Source organism: Capricornis sumatraensis, chromosome 16 (assembly GCF_032405125.1).
Source record: "Capricornis sumatraensis isolate serow.1 chromosome 16, serow.2, whole genome shotgun sequence".
In the NCBI taxonomy this organism is placed as follows: domain Eukaryota; kingdom Metazoa; phylum Chordata; class Mammalia; order Artiodactyla; family Bovidae; genus Capricornis; species Capricornis sumatraensis.
In genome coordinates, this window is record NC_091084.1 from 63958727 (window position 1) to 63979314 (window position 20588).

At 36.6% G+C, this 20588-nt stretch overlaps 1 protein-coding gene across 1 annotated transcript in view; it reads right to left on the bottom strand.

The window, feature by feature from the left end:
• CCDC73 (coiled-coil domain containing 73) overlaps window positions 1–20588 on the bottom strand; it is a 110220-nt gene that overhangs the window by 55638 nt on the left and 33994 nt on the right. The window contains exon 6 of the mRNA XM_068988257.1: window positions 6923–6961. Within this exon, the coding sequence (XP_068844358.1) occupies window positions 6923–6961 (39 nt within the window). The remainder of the gene's footprint in view (window positions 1–6922; window positions 6962–20588) is intronic.

The following is a 20588-nucleotide window of genomic DNA, read 5'->3' on the forward strand; positions in this document are numbered from 1 at the left end:
TTCTCACTGTGTTAAAAATGGAATCATAAAAACAATATCTATTAGTGACAGGGAGACAATATAATATAGCAGAAAGTTAACTTAAGCTGGGAGACATAGTTGGTAAAAACTGGACCCTATGTATCAATATAATATAACGTGGGCCTTCACTGCTTTCAACTAAAGGAGCCTGTCTTTCCATACTTAGAAAAATGACTTAAAGTTTTTAAAAGAAATATTATGTTAACAGAATCAGTAACACTCTTTAAAAGTTTTTTATTTTGGCATTAGCAGAATCATTGATTGGCTTTGTAACTTTCATTCATTTCTGCCACATGCTTTCCTTTCTATTGAGAGATGAAAAACAAAGAACAATGTAGGCCCATCAACAAGTACTCAGTAATTACTTTCTGAGTGAACTGTTATCTCATACAGTTCCAACACTGACAATTTGTTAGATTTACCTAGCCAGTGTTTATTTCCTTTACACAAAAGTAACACAATTTCAAGTATTTATTTGAAATACTTCTTCATTACAATCTGGTAGGACTAAAATTCACAGGGTCCTATACCTCCCTAGTAAAGTGTAGGGCATATTACCCCAAATAAACCAACTGATTTCTACTTTATTGGAATTTCAATTGTGAGCAAAAGAGACCATAAAACTAAAGAAGTTCATTGGTGACCCTATCCAGACTGATATGAGACCTCTGTTCTGGGTTCCTACATCCTGCTTCACAAACTCTGGTATTAAGCTAGTCCCTGTTCATTTTCAAAACTATTCCTGACTCTCTGATTGTGTCTCTGCTAAATTTCCTTTTGCATAAGTTAAACAGAGCCATTTAATACTGCTTAATACCAAAAAACAGGCAGTATAGTAAAGTGGTCAAAAGATAGTCTGCCTATGTTTAAATCTTGCCTTTGTAATTTAGTTGCTATGTGACTTGGGAAAATAATCTACCCTGTCTTTAAAATAGATTATAACAGCATCTCCCTCATAGAGTTGTGAAGATAACACAAATTATTAATAATACATACAGAGCACTAAAACAAGAGCCTGTTACATAACAAGTACAGTATAATGTTTTGCTATTATTATTCCTTAAATGATAAAGGTTCCTTCAATAGAATAATTAGTTTTTATTTGGAATAAGAATAACCCTCTTAATATTAAAGGAATATAGTTATAATTTAAGTTGTACCTAACTATATTAACTTGGCAAATCTGCTGAACATCTTTACAAAGTTTTTTTTTTAATGATTTTAAGCAAAATGATAAGCTGGCAATGTTTCTAAAAGATCAGTTAAATTTTTTTCATGTACTTCTATGGGCTTTTCAAATTCAGTACTTAAGTCATTTGAATAAAGCATGCAGGGTCATAAATTCAAACAAATTGACAAGTACACTTACTCCTGAGATCGTATGCTTACCTGTTCAGTCACTTCAGTAGTGTCTGACTCTTTGCGATCCCATGGACTGTAGCCTGCCAGGCTCCTCTGTCCATAGGATTTCCCAGGCAAGAATACTGGAATGGGTTGCTATGCCCTTTTCCACTTATGCTTACCTAGGTAGTCACTATTATCAATAACTAAACAATGAAAAATGATGACCCATATTCTGTTCCTCTAAAATACCACTTAATTCTCTAAGAGGTCCATCTAGTCAAAGTTATGATTGTTCCAGTAGTCATATATGGATGTGAGAGTTGGATTATAAAGAAAGCTGAGTGCTAAAGAATTGATGCCTTTGAACTGTGGTGTTGGAGAAGACTCTTGAGAGTCCCTTGGACTACAAGGAGATCCAACCAGTCCATCCTAAAGGAAATCAGTCCTAAATATTCACTGGAAGGACTGATGTTGAAGCTGAAACTCCACTACTCTGGCCACTTAATGTGAAGGACCAACTCACTGGAAAAGACCCTGATGCTGGGAAAGATTGAAGGTGGGAGAAGAAGGGGACAACAGAGGATAAGATGGTTGGATGGCATCACGGATGTGAGTTTGTGGCATCGCGAATATGAGTTTGGGTAAGCTCCAGGAGTTGGTGATGGACAGGGAGGTCTAGCGTGCTGCAGTCCATGGGGTCGCAAAGAGTCAGACATGACTGATCGACTGAACTGAACTGAGAGAATTACACTCCTTTCAGGAAATGTATAGCAACCCAATACAATTTCACTAAAGATTGGTCTAAAAACATTTTTTTCAATTTAAGGAATTCTCTCAATCTATAAGTCAGATCAATTTTCATATAGTCTTTATGAGCATACTGTCCACTACATATAATCAGACATTAATACTGTCAATGCCTGCAAAGGTTAACTAATCCTGATAATTAAGAATGCAGCAAAGGGTAATTCCCTGGTAGTCCAGGGGCTAGGACTCTGCACTTCCACTGTAGAGGGCACAAGTTTGATCCCTGGTTGGGGAACTACGATCCTGCATGCCGCATAGTGCAGCCAAAAAAAAAAAAAAAATGCAGCAAAGATTAAAGTGAGTTCATAGGTATTCTCTACATACACAGAGCTGTATACACATTAGTTTGTGATATACCCTATTCCAACATTCTTTGCTTGAAGCCAAAGTTGAATTAAAACGCAGTTTCATTTGTTCTGCATGACACAACTTCTGATTTTCAAATACAATTAGTTTATTCAATGGCCATGATAAATGCTATAAAGTCTTTCAAACCACAGTAGGCATCTATAGCTCACTGGCTCATATAGGACCCTGTAGGACTGTTCACATATGAACCTAGTTGGCTACCTTGATTTAGTTTTGAGATGAAGAGGGCAGTTTGCCACTAACTGCATGACTGTCAACAGTTTAAATTCTTTGGGAAGCAACAACAAAAAGCAGATTGGTAACACCTGCCTGAGAAACTTAAGAATTATACATTATAAAGAATAATACAACTATAGTGATGGTGCTGTTATAACATTACATACGTGTGTGTGTTAGTTGCTCAGCTGTGTTCAACTCTTTGTGACCCCATGACTGTAGCCCACCAGGTTCCTCTGTCCATGGAATTCTCCAGGCAAGAATACTGAAGTGGGTTTCCATTCTCTTCTCCAGGGGATCTTCCCAGCCCAGGATCGAACCCAGGTCTCCAACAATGCAGGCAGATTCTTTACCATCTGAGCCACCAGATGGTACCATAATAAAGATTATGACTAAGAAATCACTGAGTATATAGTGTTTTTGTTCTTTTTAACTCTGTGAATTGTGTCAACTTGTTTTCTCTTTCACACAATTTTAATAATAAATGCAAAGACTGTTCACAAGAAAATGATGTCAGGATTCACTGCTTTCTAAATATATACATATTTTAAACAAATTTAATCTTTGAAAATTAAGATTAGAGGAAAACAGCACATACATAATTATGAGCATGTGTGTGTATTGTGTGTGTGTCTATATGTGTGTGGTCTAAAAGTCTACTTAAAAGACCCTTAAGGCACTTAAAATAGAAATAACTTTAAAATAACATTTACACTCAACTTTCTACAACTATACTTACTAATAAAGCAAAGCTGCTCATTTTTTCCTTTCTTGTTTCCTTATAGAGACTGACTTGAAAAGTCTCTATAAGGAAATCAATGAACAATTAGTTCATATAAGTAAATTCTAAAGAAAAAGATTCAAAACCCAAAACCAAACTTTATATATTCCTCATTCTATTTGTATACTTATAAATAAACTTTATATATTTCCTCATTTTGCAAATTACCTTTCAATTTCTTCAATATAAACCCAAAATAACTCAATGGGCTATAAAATTCACTTTTAAAAAACTCATGGTAACCTTAAGATATTTTCACCTTTTCGGTCACAACTTAAAAACACTAAAGTTACATATTTTATGTGTACAGATATATGTAATATTATAATCACAAAGATTATTTCCAGACAAATCTTTAGTCTAAAAATATTCTACTCTGAATGAAAATATGTGGTAATTCCAAATCTCATCAAAACCTTCAATGCTGAAATTTTGTTATAATTTAATAAAGAAAACTAAATCCTTCTTATAAGTCTTTTCTTTAGAGGAAAAGTAATATACAAAAAATAAATAAACTGTAACTAAGAGATGGTTAGATAAGTTTTTATTTTGTTCATTAGTTCTATTGGTTACTCAGTTACACAACGTAGTCACCTATACCAAACAGGAAAGATTTTCATCAATGACCAATCAATTAATTTGATGTTCGATAGCTTATTTTTTACCATATTTTGTTGTATTTGTCTTATTGGTAATGATCGATATGAGAGAGAGAGAAAGTTCAAGAGAAAGTTTTGGTACTTTTAGAGACAGATGAATCTTTCCATTCATAATTGAGTTAATTTATCTAGAGATATACCACCACTACATGAAAATCACCTTACTGAATTCCCACAAGACAGAATTTTACTAACAGTTAAGAGCCTGCCTATAGGAAATCATGAACTTCTTTATAACATCAGATTAGTACTATTTTTAGATGATTTCTTTTGGGACACAACTTTATCAACTGCTTCCCCAAGTCCTGCCTTGACACAAATGACTATCTTTTTCCTGTCTTGCACAGTCAAGTAATATAAAAAGATAATGTGCTAATCTGAATAAAATTAATTGGATTTTTGAACACTCTTTACTGCTTCCCTGGTGGCTCAGTGAGAAAGAATCCGCCTGCCAATGCAGGAAACAAGGTTCAAAATCTGATCTGGGAAGATCCCACATGTTGCAGAGCAAATTAAACCCATGCTCAACGACTGAGCCTGTGCTCTGGAGCCCTCAAGCCTCAACTACTGAGCTTATGTGCCACAGTGTGTACTGAAGACCACACACCCCAGAGCAAATGCTCCATAAGAGAAGCCACTGCAATGAGAAAGCTGCACACTGAAACTAGAAACTAGCCCCTGCTCACCACAACTGGAGAAAATTCTGCTCAGCAATTAAGACTCAGCACAGCCAAAAATAAATAAACAAAAATTTTTTTAAGTCACCTGAACTATATAAGAATAATGTAAAATGAAAAATAAAAGAATGTTTTTTAAAAAGATTATTTTTAACTTTTAAGTCAATCATCTAAAATACAGAGTCTGCCAGAATTGGCATAAAATATTGTGTACCTATCAATATTTAAAATAATTTTAATGCAAAGTGATTCATTTAATGCCTTGAAATATCAGAAAAAATTATAACTATAATTCAAATATCATTTCAGTAGGTTCTTAAGAATCTTAATTCACAATAATACAATGCTCAAAATTGATCAAAAACTATCACAAGTATACTGCATGTTTCTATTTGTTCTTAGGATTACAAGTATCCGTCTGATGAAATTTTAAAGTGGAATAAAACAAAACACATTTTATGTTGCCTTTGATCTTTAACTTGTAGCCTTATCTCCCAGGTCAGAGGGTACATTATTCAATTTCACTATATTTTGTGTAAAACCACTGTAGCGTTGAAGATGACTTTCAGTACAAATGTCATGGTACTTAAAGCTAAACCGGAATCTAGTTTTTCAGCTCCTTAATTAAAATCATAGTTTAAAAGAGTCTGACAATATTATCTTTAGTCTTTCCAGTTGAACAGTGACAGAATTTTCAGATCTTTTATTCAATCAAGCTTAGCAATCTCTCTGAGGCTTTTACTTTCTAACCCATCAAAACATTTCAATAAGCAAAATATTTACTTTATATTTTTGTATTCAATGTCATAAGGAGTGACTTCTCATTTCTTACTTCTCATAGATATAAGACAAACCTTACTCAAAAATTAGTTTCACTTGCCTTATAGTCTGCTTCAAAGAGAATGAAATAGCATAAAGACACCCAAAAAGTCGTCTTAAGATATAAGTGGATATGGGAGGATTTTGCTCAGTCAAAAATATAGAGAAAAAATTCTTTTGTATCAAATAGGGATAGAGAGAATATCAAAGTAAATATTCCTAAAATATTGTTGTAAAAATGCAAATATTAATTTTAATATATTACATAAGAGGAATGTGCAACAAACAAACACTTGTTGAATGATAAAGGATGAGTACCATATCTGAAGTGCAGTATTCAAATGTTACTTCATATTATTTCAATTTTTCAGGCTAAAAGTAATTATACATTTACACAAATACCTATAAAAGACATCATTAAAGTAAGGGATTTCACAGTTCTGATTTCACTTCTTTGTTGTTTAATTTTGATACAGACCTCTACCAATAATTCAGGAACTATGTTAAACTTACTTCATCATATGTAAACACTGAGCCCTGGTGACTCAGATGGTAAAGAATCTGCCTGCAATGCAGGAGACGCAGATTTGATCCCTGGGTTGAGAAGATCCCCTGGAGAAAGGAATGGCAACCCACTCCAGTATTCCTACCTGGGAAATCACATGGACAGAAGAGCCTGGCAGGCTACAGGCCATGGGGTCACAAAGAGTCAGACAAGACTGAGTGACTAACACACACACACTAAACACTGTGTAAACTGGAAATAAACTTGTGAAATAATTCATTTAAGCTACATCTGAAATTATAATTCAGTCCTTTAAAATGGATATCAATATCCAGTTCAACTCCTTTTTACTATAAGTATCACATTAACTTGACAAAATATTGTATACATTATGTACTAATTTGAGGTGCTGCTACTGCTACTGCTAAGTCACTTCAGTCATGTCCGACTCTGTGCGACCTCCGAGACAGCAGCCCACCAGGCTCCCCCATCCCTGGGATTCTCCAGGCAAGAACACTGGAGTGGGTTGCCATTTCCTTCTCCAATGCATGAAAGTGAAAAGGGAAAGTGAAGTCACTCAGTTGACTGACCCTCAGCAACCCCATGGACTGCAGCCTACCAGGCTCCTCCATCCATGGGATCTTCCAGGCAAAAGTACTGAAGTGGGATGCTGTTGCCTTCTCCAATTTGGGGTGAGTGGGTAAATATTTTGAAATTTCCTTACCATTTCACTCACTTTCTTCTGTAAAGAATATTTAGAAACCTTGAATAAAATAAGAAGAAAAAACTTTGTTAAAACTTTTTAGCTATTTTCTATAAATTCCTTCTGACACTAAAATTGTATGCTATATAATATGACATTTATCTTCTATGCACTTATTTCCAATGACATTTTTTCAAAGTGTTATTTACCATAACTTTATTTCTCATAACAAAATACATTTATTTTTTCAACACGTATTTATAGAGCAAGTACTATATGCCAGCCATTTTCCTAGGATCCTGGGATACAACAGCAAACCAAGTCCCTGTTCTGAACAAGCTTTCTGTCTAGTGGGGGTGGTGGCAGACAGACAATAAAATGTAAGCAAAAGGTATGGAAATTAGAGAGTGACAACTACTATGAAGAAAAAGTAAGAAGAACAGCAAAGAACTGTAGGCAGGTTTGCTGCTTAATATTAGCTGTTTTGTTGAAAAAATTTTTATAAAATAGACAAGCACAAGGAAAAATGCTGTCTTAAAAAAACCACCTCACAACGCAGAAATAACAATCATTAATACCATGGTGTTTCCAGGTATTTTTCTATGTATTTTAAAAAAGAGTCAGTGGTGGGTAGAATAATAATATATGTACTATTTTGTAACATTATTTTTACTTAATATATAGCAAACACTTTTATATCACAAATTAATCTACAATACAAGTTTTTAATGGCTGCATAGTATTCCACTGTTTAACCTCCTACCATAGTTTTATCAAACTGCTATTTTTGTAGACTTACATCTGGTCCCATCACTTCATGAGAAATAGATGGGGAAACAGTGGAAACAGTGTTAGATTTTATTCTGGGGGGCTCCAAAATCACTGCAGATGGTGATTGCAGCCATGAAATTAAAAGACGCTTACTCCTTGGAAGGAAAGTTATGACCAACCTAGATAGCATATTCAAAAGCAGAGACATTACTTTGCCAACAAAGGTCCGTCTAGTCAAGGCTATGGTTTTTCCAGTAGTCATGTATGGATGTGAGAGTTGGACTGTGAAGAAAGCTGAGCACCAAAGAATTGATGCTTTTGAACTGTGGTGCTGGAGAAGACTCTTGAGACTCCCTTGGACTGCAAGGAGATCCAACCAGTCCATTCTGAAGGAGATTGGTCCTGGGTGTTCTTTGGAAGGAATGATGTTAAAGCTGAAACTCCAGTACTCTGGCCACCTCATGCGAAGAATTGACTCATTGGAAAAGACTCTGATGCTAGGAGGGATTGGGGGCAGGAGGAGAAGGGGACGACAGAGGATGAGATGGCTGGATGGCATCACTGACTTGATGGATGTGAGTTTGAGTGAACCCCGGGAGTTGGTGATGGATAGAGAGGCCTGGCGTGCTGCAATTCATGGGGTCGTGAAGAGTCGGACACGACTGAGCGATTGAACTGAACTGAACCCAGTTTTCAGTTCTATGAGAGAATTCTTCTTTCATATAAACATACTGTACCAAAAGTAAACATGCTGCACCAAAAAAATTCTGAGGTTATACATTTTAGCAGAATGAATCCCATGAAGCAGAACTCCTAAGATGTGTTCATTTTTATAGACTTAACAATTGTCATTATACATAATAGTCCTCCAGAGTGGTAGGCCAAGTTAAGCTCCAACTAGCCATGTATGAGTGTTTCTCTGCTTGCTCAGCAGTAAAGAATCTGCCTGCCAATACAGGAGATGTGGGTTTTATCCCTGGGTCAGGAAGATCCCCTGGAGAGGGAAATAACAACCCAACTCCAGTATTCTTGCCCAGGAAATTCCAGGACAGAGGAGCCAGGTGGGGTACAGTGCATGAGGTCACAGAGTCAGACATGACTGAGCGACTTAACAACAACAACAAAGCCATGTATGAATGCTTATTTACTTGAACTCACCTAGTATTTGTTAAAATTTAAACAAGATCATTCCTTCACATTTCCTATTAAAAAAAAACTGTTCAGCATGCTGCCTTGAGTAAGTTAATAATTTCATTTCATTTTGGTGGAATCAGTTATGTGTGATTCATTTCTTCAACAATGAATGTTTACTGTAATAAAGCACTCATGTAGACATCTATTCAAGGTACAGTATTGGACAAAAAAATCCTGTCCAGTATAAATTCTAGGGAATGTAGATAATGAGCAGTATAAATAAGTTTAAATATATGGCTCTACTAGATACTGATAAGTGCTTAAGAAAAATAATAAATCAGGGAAGAGGATTACATAGATGGCCAGGAAAGTCCTTCTGAAAGGGCAACTTGTGAGTAAAGACTCAACAGAAAATAATGAAGATTATTTCAGCAACTGCAAAGGCCCTAAGGCGAGAAAATGTCTTGTGTAGTCATAGAATAGCAAGGACGCCAATATGGCTGGAAGGTTTAGTAAGCAAGGGGGAAAAAACAGCGAACAGTGAGTTCAGAGGAGAGTAGGAGAGCGGGTAGGACCAAACCACTGTAGGTCTTGTTGCACATGATAATGATTTGCACTGAATGAGACAGGAAGCCACTGAGGAATAGTAGCAAGCACAAATGTGACATAGCCTAACCTATTCTTTAAAAGGATCACTCTGTTATGTTAAAACTGAAGGAGAACAGAAGCAGCAGCAGGAAAAACACTTAATAAATGACTGCAATTGAGATCAAAGAGGATGATAAAAGAGGACCAGGGTGTTAGTAAAAGACAGTGAAAAGTGGTTGGATTCTTGATATACTCTGAGAGAAAAGCTAAAAAAAAAAAATCTGCAGCAGGAAGAAAGAAGTTTTAATTAACAACAACAACAACAAAAAGACAAATAAGTTATTTAGCTTTCAGGGGAATGAGATTTTAGGAACTTAGTTTTGAATATGTCAAGTTTCAGATGTCTTTTAGACATCCAATAGTCAATCCAGGCTGCATCTGGAGCTGGAGATAAACATTTGGAAGCCCTTTGCATGTAGATCCCATTTTAAAGAAAAGACACTGGACGAGATCACAGTATTTTTTAGGGGAAACAGACAAAAGAAAAGTAAAAGGGTAGAAGTTAAGTGAAGTGAAAGTCTCTCAGTTGTGTCCGACTCTTTGAGACCCTATGGCCTATATATTCCATGGAATTCTCCAGGTCAGAATACTGGAGTGCGTAGCCATTCCCTTCCCCAGGGTATCTTCCCAACCTGGGGATCAAACCCAGATCTCCCACATTACAGGTTGATTCTTTACCAGCTGAGCCACCAGGGAAGCCCATCTAGAAAAATAAGAGGAAAAAAAGAGACAATCCTTGGAACTCAGACTAGAATTACACCTTCAGTTTTCACAGCACTTTTCTGCCTCCAAATTGTGTGAATGTGTGAATATGTGAGTCAATTCCACATATCATCTCTACAGATATAGATATATGCGGGCTAAGTCACTTCAGTCATGTCCAACTCTTTGCAACCCTATAGACTGTAGCCTGCCAGGCTCCTTTGTCTGTGGTGTTCTCCAGGCAAGAATACTAGAGTGGGTTGGCATTTCTTCCTCCAGGGTATCTTTCTGACCCAAGGATGGAACCTGCATCTCTTACTTCTCTCCTGCATTGGCAGGTGGGTTCTTTACCAGTAGTACCACCTGGGAAGCCCCTATTTGTGTGTGTGTGTGTGTGTGTGTGTGTGTGTGTGTAATATTGGTTCCAAAATCACTTCAGATGGTGATTGCAGCCATGAAATTAAAAGACGCTTACTCCTTGGAAGGAAAGTTATGACCAACCTAGATAGCATATTCAAAAGCAGAGACATTACTTTGCCAACAAAGGTCCGTCTAGTCAAGGCTATGGTTTTTCCAGTGGTCATGTATGGATGTGACAGTTAGACTGTGAAGAAAGCTGAGCACTGAAGAATTGATGCTTTTCAACTGTGGTGTTGGAGAAGACTCTTGAGAGTCTCTTGGATTGCAAGGAGATCCAACCAGTCCATTCTAAAGGAGATTGGTCCTGGGTGTTCTTTGGAAGGAATGATGCTAAAGCTCAAGCTCCAGTACTTTGGCCACCTCATGCAAAGAGCTGACTCACTGGAAAAGACCCTGATGCTGGGAGGGTTTGGGGGCAGGAGGAAAAGGGGACGACAGAGGATGAGATGGCTGGATGGCATCATGGACTCAATGGACGTGAGTCTGAGTGAACTCTGGGAGTTGGTGATGGACAGGGAGGCCTGGCGTGCTGCAATTCATGGGGTCGCAAAGAGTCGGACACGACTGAGCAACTGAACTGAACTGAACCGATTGGTTCTGTTTCCCAGGTGAACCCTCACTAATACAGCTACCATTCGCCAAAGAAAAAAACTGATAAACAGAGCAAATTTACCAAATTTCTTCAGGTCACTGTCCTTGAAACATTAATATCCTGCATTAATATCCCTTTTATTCTTTCTGAATTTTGACTCACAGCTCTATTTTATTAACACCTCTAGAGCACTTCCCAACTTAAAAAACTACTGTGTAGCTGCATCCCTATGACAAGTCAAATCTGAAAGTAACAACTAGACTGACATGAAATTTTTATGGATGTTCTATATAATGATTTTTCATTCTGAAATCACATAAAATGGGCTTACAATATCAGATATAGGCATCTTTCTAACACAGGATCAAAAAGATACTAAGACTAATTAATGTATTAACTATAGAAGGCAATTTCAAAGATAAAGTACAAATGTTTCCCTAGTTATTCCTCACTTTATGGAAAATTTTATGAAAAATTGACTGTAAAGTACATTTGTTTAGAGCAAATTTATTTTCCCATTAATTTTCCATTAACTAGATTTATGTTACTGGGGAATAAATTTTTTTAAATACTGTGATAAAAATATTTAACTTCTCACATTCCTGAACAAATCAGTCCCAAGTTCATTAGGTGGGGAAGAAGTGAAAGGGTCATGGCAGCAGCATTCCAGAACAGCGAATCAGGCCTGAATGGTGAGGCAATTTACTGCGGGGAGTCAAAAGCTGAGCAAGGTGGTTAGTAGGCAGTGTTGAAAAAGGGTGACCCAGGTGTCAGAGTTGAAGCAGGGAAAAGAGGGTATCCACATTAGGAAGGAAGGAGTAGCAGAATGGTAGCCTGGCACATATAGGGTAATTTATCAAATAAGTAAATCTATTAAGAATAAAGTCATATTTTTACTGTAAAAGAAAGGAAATATATAAATATGGAAGGGAAATAAATTAAAATTAACCTTGGGTTTTCGATTAGAATTGGAACTAATGTGAATTCATGGTTTTTGACATATAAAATTGATAAAGAAACAAACATAATTATAAATGCATGTTTATGTATTTGTGTGTATATAAATATATACATCAATTCCCTAGCTCTGTCCGTTGATGGTCTGAGACCAGTGACACCCCAAAAGTAATGAGTGTAACAGTGCTGAGATCTGCATGTCTACATTCCATTTTACACTGAAAGGAACCAGGGCAATGTTGAGAAATGATTTATTCTAAGTCAAGGTTAGTTAAACTACAAGGTGATCCTGGTATATTTTGTTTTTACCGAAGAGCAAGAAAACACTAAAGAATGATAAAGACATGTCCATAAGGCTAAAAAATCAGCCTGAATGGATAGCTACTGGCCAAACTAATGACAATGTGAGCATTGAAATAAAATAACTGAAATAACCAAATATCTGACAGGATTAAATTATAGGAGCAAGGCCTTATTTCTGTAATATTCCTGCCAAAAGTGCATAAACTGATTCTATTCATGAAGAAATATCATACGATCAGAAACTGAAGGACATTCTACAAAATAACTGGTCTATGATCTTCAAGAGTTTCAAAGGCATAAAACTCATGCAAAGACTGGGGAACTGTTACAGACTGAAAGAGATCAAAGAGACATGACAGCTAAGAGTAATGTAAGATTTTAAACTGGATCCTTTTGCTAAGACAACTGGTAAAACCTGAACGGAACGTGAGAATTAGATTACAGCTATTGCCTGGAAAATCCCATGGGCAGAGGAGCCTGGTAGGCTGCAGTCTATGGGGTCGCGAAGAGTCAGACACGACTGAGTGACTTCATTTTGACTTTCATGCATTGGAGAAGGAAATGGCAACCCACTCCAGTGTTCTTGCCTGGAGAATCTCAGGGATGGGGAGCCTGGTGGGCTACCGTCTATGGGGTCGCACAGAGTTGGACACGACTGAAGCAACTTAGCAGCAGCAGCATATATCAAAATTAACTTTAAGATATTATGGTTGTGTTATGGTTTTGCAGGAGAATGTCCTTGATTATAGGAGAGACAGTACAGTATTGGGGGAGATACGGCATCAGATTGGCATATTACTTTTAAATCATTCAGGAAAATACATTCTGTAACACAAAATTACTGGAGAATTAATATTTTTGAGCTGTGATGTTGGAGAAGACTCTTGAGAGTCCCTTGGACTGCAAGGAGATCAAACCAGTCAATCCTAAAGGAAACCAAACCTGAATATTCATGGAATGACTGATGGTGAAGTGCCAATACTCTGGCCACCTGATGCAAAGAGTTAACTCATTGGAAAAGACCTTGATTCTGGGAAAGATTAAGGGCAGGAGAAGGGGGCGACAGAGGATGAGATGGTTGGATAGCATCACTGACTCAACAAACATGAGTTTGAGCAAACTCCTGGAAGTAGGGAAGGACAGGGAAGCCTGTTGTGCTACAGTCCATGAGGTCACAAACAGTTGGATACAACTTAGCGAATAAACAAGAACAGTGTATTTCTAACATCTCTGTAAATTTATGATTCTCCAAACTACAAAATTATCCAAATATCTAAGAGTTCCTTATGGATAAATGTATACCCTCAAAGCTCCAGGAATTTAGTTCCTTTTTATCACTGTTGTTAGGCAAGACCTAGTAAGATAAGAATTCAATAGTAGAAATAACACATTATGTGTTAAATATGCCTCCAGTTCTATGAGAGGAATTAACGTCTTAGTTTATAAATTCAGTAAGTTTAAAACTTAGTGAAGTGACAAAATATCAGAGCATTAGTGCTGAAAATCTTGTAAGTCATCTATCCCATTACTCCCAGTATTTACCAGCTTCTATCTGTGCTCTTTTATTCGTGGCTCTTCTGGGAAGGAGAATAAAGACCTTTCCCAGATTTCCTTACTCGTGGTATTCAGAATAGAGAATGTAGATATGTTATTGCTTCACAAAATGGTCTTGTTTGGGAAATGCTGATGTATTTCAATTTCCTCATTTTTACCTAAGGAAAAATCAAGGCTCAGGAACCACAGGATCATGTGGTCAGTCTTTACTAGGCAGAAATAATTTACTTAAAATCTCCAGGACACCCAGCAAAATCTATTTAGCCTTAGGGATACTGTTTACATGAAGTTTACTTTGTCAGCTAACTTAGATATAAGCAGCTTGCCCTGCTCTACCTAATCTCTTTTAAAATCAAATAACAAGGTACCATTTTAAGTAGAAATTAAACACATTCAAAGAATCTATTAAAGCAAAAATAATTCAGCTTTTTGTTTTGTGGTTTTCTCTCTGTTCATTTTGTTTTAGAATTCAGTAGGCAGAGTTGCTTGGCTATGAGCTTTTCAAAAAAAGGTAATTTGATTTGTTTTTCCTGCCATCTAGCATATGGTGCATGCATGAAGTCTCAGTTGCTAATGTGTGTCTGACTTTTGTAACCCCATGGACTGAGGCCCTCCAAGCTCCTCTGTCCATGGAATTTTCCAGGCAAGAATATTTGAGTGAGTCGCCATTTCCTTCTCCAGCGGATCTTCCCAAACCAGGGATCAAACCAGACTTTGGATTGGCAGTTGCACTGGCAGCTGGGTTCTTTACCATGGAGAACATGGTAGGCATGACCTTCAAAAAGGGAAAAAGTAGCAATCTAAGTAAAGGAGGAAAGGAAGTTGCTACAAGATGGTTAGGAGGCTGTGAATTTCCTTTGCCTACACACAGAGTGACTTCACTTTCAATGGATTTATGTAAGATCCACAATTGAACAGGAACTTTTTTTAACTTGGAGGAGAAATACCAGAAGTATCTTCACTGTTCTACACTGTTCATATACCATGTTCAGCAGATCGTGAAGTAACATATACATCACCTGTACTATGTCTCAGACTGAACAAGGTAAAAGAAATCCTTACAGCTCTTGCACTGATTCAGGCCATCCATATGAAGAAATTTCTTTTGCTTTGAAAACACTCATTGTATTATCTGATAATTAAACATGCATAAGTGGTACCCAATGAAACAATTTAAGAAAAAGTACTAAAAGAACAAAGCCTTTATAACAAAATTGATATATTTCTTGACTGACAACATTTTAGTAGGGAAAAATGTAATTCTTTTTCAGGATTTATCCAGAAAAAAAGAGATGTTATGCCTAGTTTAAGACTCTGTTAAAAAAAAAAAAAACATTAAAGAGTCTTTTAAAATAGTTATAATAGGGCTGGGCTGGAAGAAGCACAAGCTGGAATCAAAATTGCCAGGAGAAATATCAATAACCTCAGATATGCAAAAGACACCATCCTTATGGCAGAAAGTGAAGAGGAACTAAAAAGCCTCTTGATGAAAGTGAAAGAGGAGAGTGAGAAAGTTGGCTTAAAGCTCAACATTCAGAAAACGAAGATCATAGCATCTGGTCCCATCACTTCATGGGAAATAGATGGGGAAACAGTGGAAACAGTGTCAGACTTTATTTTGGGGGGCTCCAAAATCACTGCAGATGGTGACTGCAGCCATGAAATTAAAAGACGCTTACTCCTTGGAAAAAAAGTTATGACTAACCTGGATAGTATATTCAAAAGCAGATACATTACTTTGCCAACAAAGGTCCGTCTAGTCAAGGCTATGGTTTTTCCAGTAGTCATGTATGGATGTGAGAGTTGGACTGTGAAGAAAGCTGAGCGCTGAAGAATTGATGCTTTTGAACTGTGGTATTGGAGAAGACTCTTGAGAGTCCCTTGGACTGCAAGGAGATCCAACCAGTCCATTCTAAAGGAGATCAGTTCTGGGTGTTCATTGGAAGGACTGATGCTGAAGCTGAAACTCTAATACTTTGGCCACCTCATGCGAAGAATTGACTCACTGGAAAAGACCCTGATGCTAGGAGGGATTGGGGGCAGGAAGAAGGGGACAACAGAGGGTGAGATGGCTAGATGGCATCACTGACTCGATGGACATGAGTTGGAGCGAACTCCAGGAGTTGGTGATGGACAGGGAGGCCTGCCGTGCTGTGATTCATGGAGTCACAAAGAGTTAGACACGGCTGAGTGACTGAACTGAACTGAACTGAACAGTAATTTGTTTACTCAACTACAATAGCAATTTTTAAAATTTCTCTACTGGGATCATTTTTAACTAAATATCTGAGGTATGAAAAGAATCACTAAACTGTGTAACTACATAAACTTTAAATATTAGCCTTAAACTTCTGTTTCTTTTCCATCTATTTTAAAGAATATTTCTGGATATCACCATCAACTTCATTTCCCTAGATTTTTAGTTTCTCATCAACAAGGTTAGTAACATTTAAATTTTATTATGTAACCATAATTAAGTCTTCCATGCTTTGCTTATAGGTTAATTCTAAAAAAAATGAGAATTCAACACTGTGTATGTCATTAAAAACAATACAGATTTTTTTAATGCAAAACCTAACAAGATGTTAATACTACATTTTTTCTGGGACCAATATGCCATATGAAGGATGATTTTACTAGGGTCAGGACCTAAATATCTTCTATTTTAACCCATCAATTGCTCAAAACCACTCTGAACTGTAATTTACTTTATATCCTAGTTATAGAGTAATCCGTTTTCTCTGGAGTTTCTAATCACTTACTGCTTTGTTGTTGCATTGCTGTTGTTGAAATAAAATATAAGGACTTTTTACCATATCAGTATCTTCCAGCCTCTCATTCATCCAATCTGATGAACAGAATCCATGCCCTTCTTTTTACTGAAAACATTCTTCTTGGAACTCATTGACATTTTGTTTTACTTAATTTTTATTTACTTTGTTACATCAAAGTAACTAAGGAAATTCAAAACAAAAATTGCTTAGTATCTCAAATGAGGAAAATCTAAACAGTATTAAGACAACTTAATAACCTGAAAAAATATAGACTTAGATCCATATCTTATACTGTTACAAAGATAAACTTCAAATTGATCAAAGATATAATGTAAAATTTGAGTACATAGATGTAATAAAAGAAAACATGGGAAAATCCTTTTTATAACTTTGTAGTTGTGAATGCCTTTCTAACCATGACAAACTTCAAAAGCCATAAAAGGAAAATAATTTATAGCAAATGGTAAAAGTCAAACAAAATCAAAATACAAATGACAAACTGAAAAAAACATCTGAAGCCCAGAACACAAACAAAAAGGGCTTATTTCTGAGAAATAAAGAATTCACAGGCGTGATATCAGAAAGATGGTAGATCAGGAGGACCCAGTCCTTTTCCCCCAATTCCACATCCTCCACATGACTTAACAAGTACCTATGAATGAAATCATTTCTGGAAGACCTCTGGAGTACAATTAAGAAGCTGCAGGAACCCAGTAGAGCACCAAAAATTAAGGATGTCCAAACAGAAAAGTATAGGCAGCAATTCACCTGTGACATTCCATTCTCTAGGCTCACACAGCTTGGTGCCAAAAGAAATGCCCTCAACCACAACTCTCCCCAAATGGGAGAAAAGGAGAGCAGGAAGACACCAGCAGCCTTCGCCACCAAAGACCTCAACAGCCCTTATCACTACTATGGACATGAGCGAACTTCACCTCCAAGGACCCTTACAGTCTTTGCTATGTCCATACCTACTTGAGTTGATGGAGCTCCCTGGAGCCCAGGCCACTGTGCTCTTTCTTGGAGCCAGAGGCACCACTGCTCCCAAACCAAGTCAGAGCTGCCTGACCCAGCACTACAGCTGGTACCACCACATACCCCACTCAACTAGCATTCTCACACCCACCAGTAGGTCAAGATTTATACTCACCAGAGCTAGTCCAAAAACACTGCTCCTTCAATGCATATATACCAACAAAGGACTACAGGAACATGAAAATCAAGGAACCATGAAACCACCAGAGGAACTTTGCAAATTTCTAGTAACTGACCCCAAAGAATTAGAGATCTATGAATTACTTGACAAAGAACTCAAAATAATTGTTTTAAAGAAGCTCAGCAAATTTTAAGACAACACAGATAGAAAATTCAACAAAACTAGGAAAAAAATTACATGACTAAAATGAGAAGTTCAATAGATAAAAGTCACAAGGAAAGAACCAAAAAAAAAAAAAAACTCTAGAGCTGAAGAATACAATGAAAGAAATTAAAAATGTAACAGAGAGTTCCAACCAGCACACTCAGTGTAACAGGAGGGAAAAAACCCAGTGAACTCAAAGACAGGTCATTTTAAATTGACTAGTGAAAAGAAAAATGAATGAGAGTGAAAAAAGCATGTAAGATTTATGGAACACCCATCAAAAGATAAGACTTTTAAAAATCACTATAAAAACTTCAAATAACAAAAGAAGAGATGAAGAGATATATAAAACAACTAAAACAGAAACAGTCAACAGAATGACAACAGTAATTCCACACCAATTAATACTTATATTAAATGTAAATAGATTAAACTCTCCAATAAAAACTCATAGAGAGACTAAATGAATTTTTTAAAAATCCAGTGACATAGTATCTATAAGAGACTCAATGTAGATTTAAGAACACACATAGACTAAAAATAAAAAGATTTAAAGACATACCAAAGACATACCAAAGAAGTAACCAAAAGAAAGCAGGGTGGCTAAACTTAGATAAAATTGCCTGAAGTCACTCAGTTGTGTCTGACTTTTTGTGATCCCATGGACTGTAGTCTGCCAGGCTCCTCCGTCCATGGAATTTTCCAGGCAAGGATATTGGAGTGGTTTGCCATTTCCTTCTCCAGGGGATCTTCCTGACCCAGGGATTGAACCCAGGTCTCCTGTACTGCTCCTGATGCTGCTGCTAAGTCACTTCAGTCGTGTCCAACTCTGTGTGACCCCGTAGACGGCAGCCCACCAGGCTCCCCCATCCCTGGGATTCTCCAAGCAAGAACACTGGAGTGGGCTGCCATTTCCTTCTCCAATGCATGAAAGTGAAAAGTGAAAGTGAAGTCACTCAGTCGTGTCCGCCTCTTAGCAACCCCATGGACTGCAGCCTACCAGGATCCTCCGTCTATGGGACCCTCCAGGCAAGAGTACCGGAGTAGGTTGCCATTGCCTTCTCCTGCACTGCAGGCAGACTCTTTACCATCTGAGCCACCAGGGAAGCCCCATCAGATAAAATAAACTAACTCAAAACTGTCTCTAAAGACAAAGAAGGTCATTATATAGTGCTCAAGAGTCAGTTTGGAAGATACAATAAATATATATGTATCCAACATCAGAGCACTTAAATATGCAAAGCAATTATCAATAGACTTGAAGGGAGAAATCAACAAAAACACAATAATGGTGGAGATGCGAATACCTGACTTTCCATATGGATAGAAAAAAGAAAATCAATAAAGAAACAGTTGACTTGAACATCACTATAGATCAAATGGACCTAACAGACATATACAGAAGTTTCACTCAAAGGAAGACGAATACACATTCTTCTCAAGCACACATGGAACATTCTCCAAGATAGATCATATGTCTATCATACAGTCTATCACAGAAAAATCAACTTTTATGTGATAGGCCACAAAAAAGTTACATTTAAGAAGACTGAAAGCATTCCAAGTATTTTTTCTGGTCACAATGGAATAAAATTAGAAATTATTAACAGTAAGAAAATAGAAAATTCACGAATACTTGGAAAATAAATAACAAATTCTTGAACATTCATTATTTTTTAAAAAAAGAATAATTTAAAAAATATCTCAAGACAAAATGAAAACAATAACACAACATACAAAAACTTATGGAATGCACCAAAAGCAATATAATAGAAGATTTCACAATGATAAATGCCTACATTAAAAAAAAAGAAAAACTGCACACAATCTAACTTTACATCTCAAAGAACTAGGAGAAAAAAAAAGAACTAGGCCAACAGAAGGAAGAAAATAGTAGAATTTAAACAGAAATAAATCAAATAGCAAATAGAAAAACAATAGAAAAAAATCAACAAAACTAAGACTTAGTTTTTTGGAAAGAATAAGCAAAACTGACAAACCGTTAGCTAGACTAAGAAAAAGATAGAAGACTCAAGTAAACAAAATTAGAAATGAAAAGGAGACATTACAGTGGATGCCTCAGAAATAAAAAGTATCATAAGTGACTATAAACAACTATATCCCATTAAATTCTCCCATTAGAAGAAGTGGATAAGAATGAACTAAAAAGTTTGAACATACTGATAGCAAATGAGGACACTGAATCAGTAATTTAAAACCTCCCAACAAAGAAAACCCCAGGACTAGACGGCTTTGTGGAAGAATTCTACCAAACATTCCAAGAAGATTTAACAGAAATCCTTATATTCTTCCAAAATGCAGAGCAGGGAACACTTCCAAACCCATTTTATGAGGCCAGTATCATTCTGACAGCAAAACCAGACAAAGACACTATTAGAAAACTATAAGCCAGTAGCCCTGATGAACGAAGATGCAAAAATCTTTAATAAAATTCTAGAAACTCAAATTCAA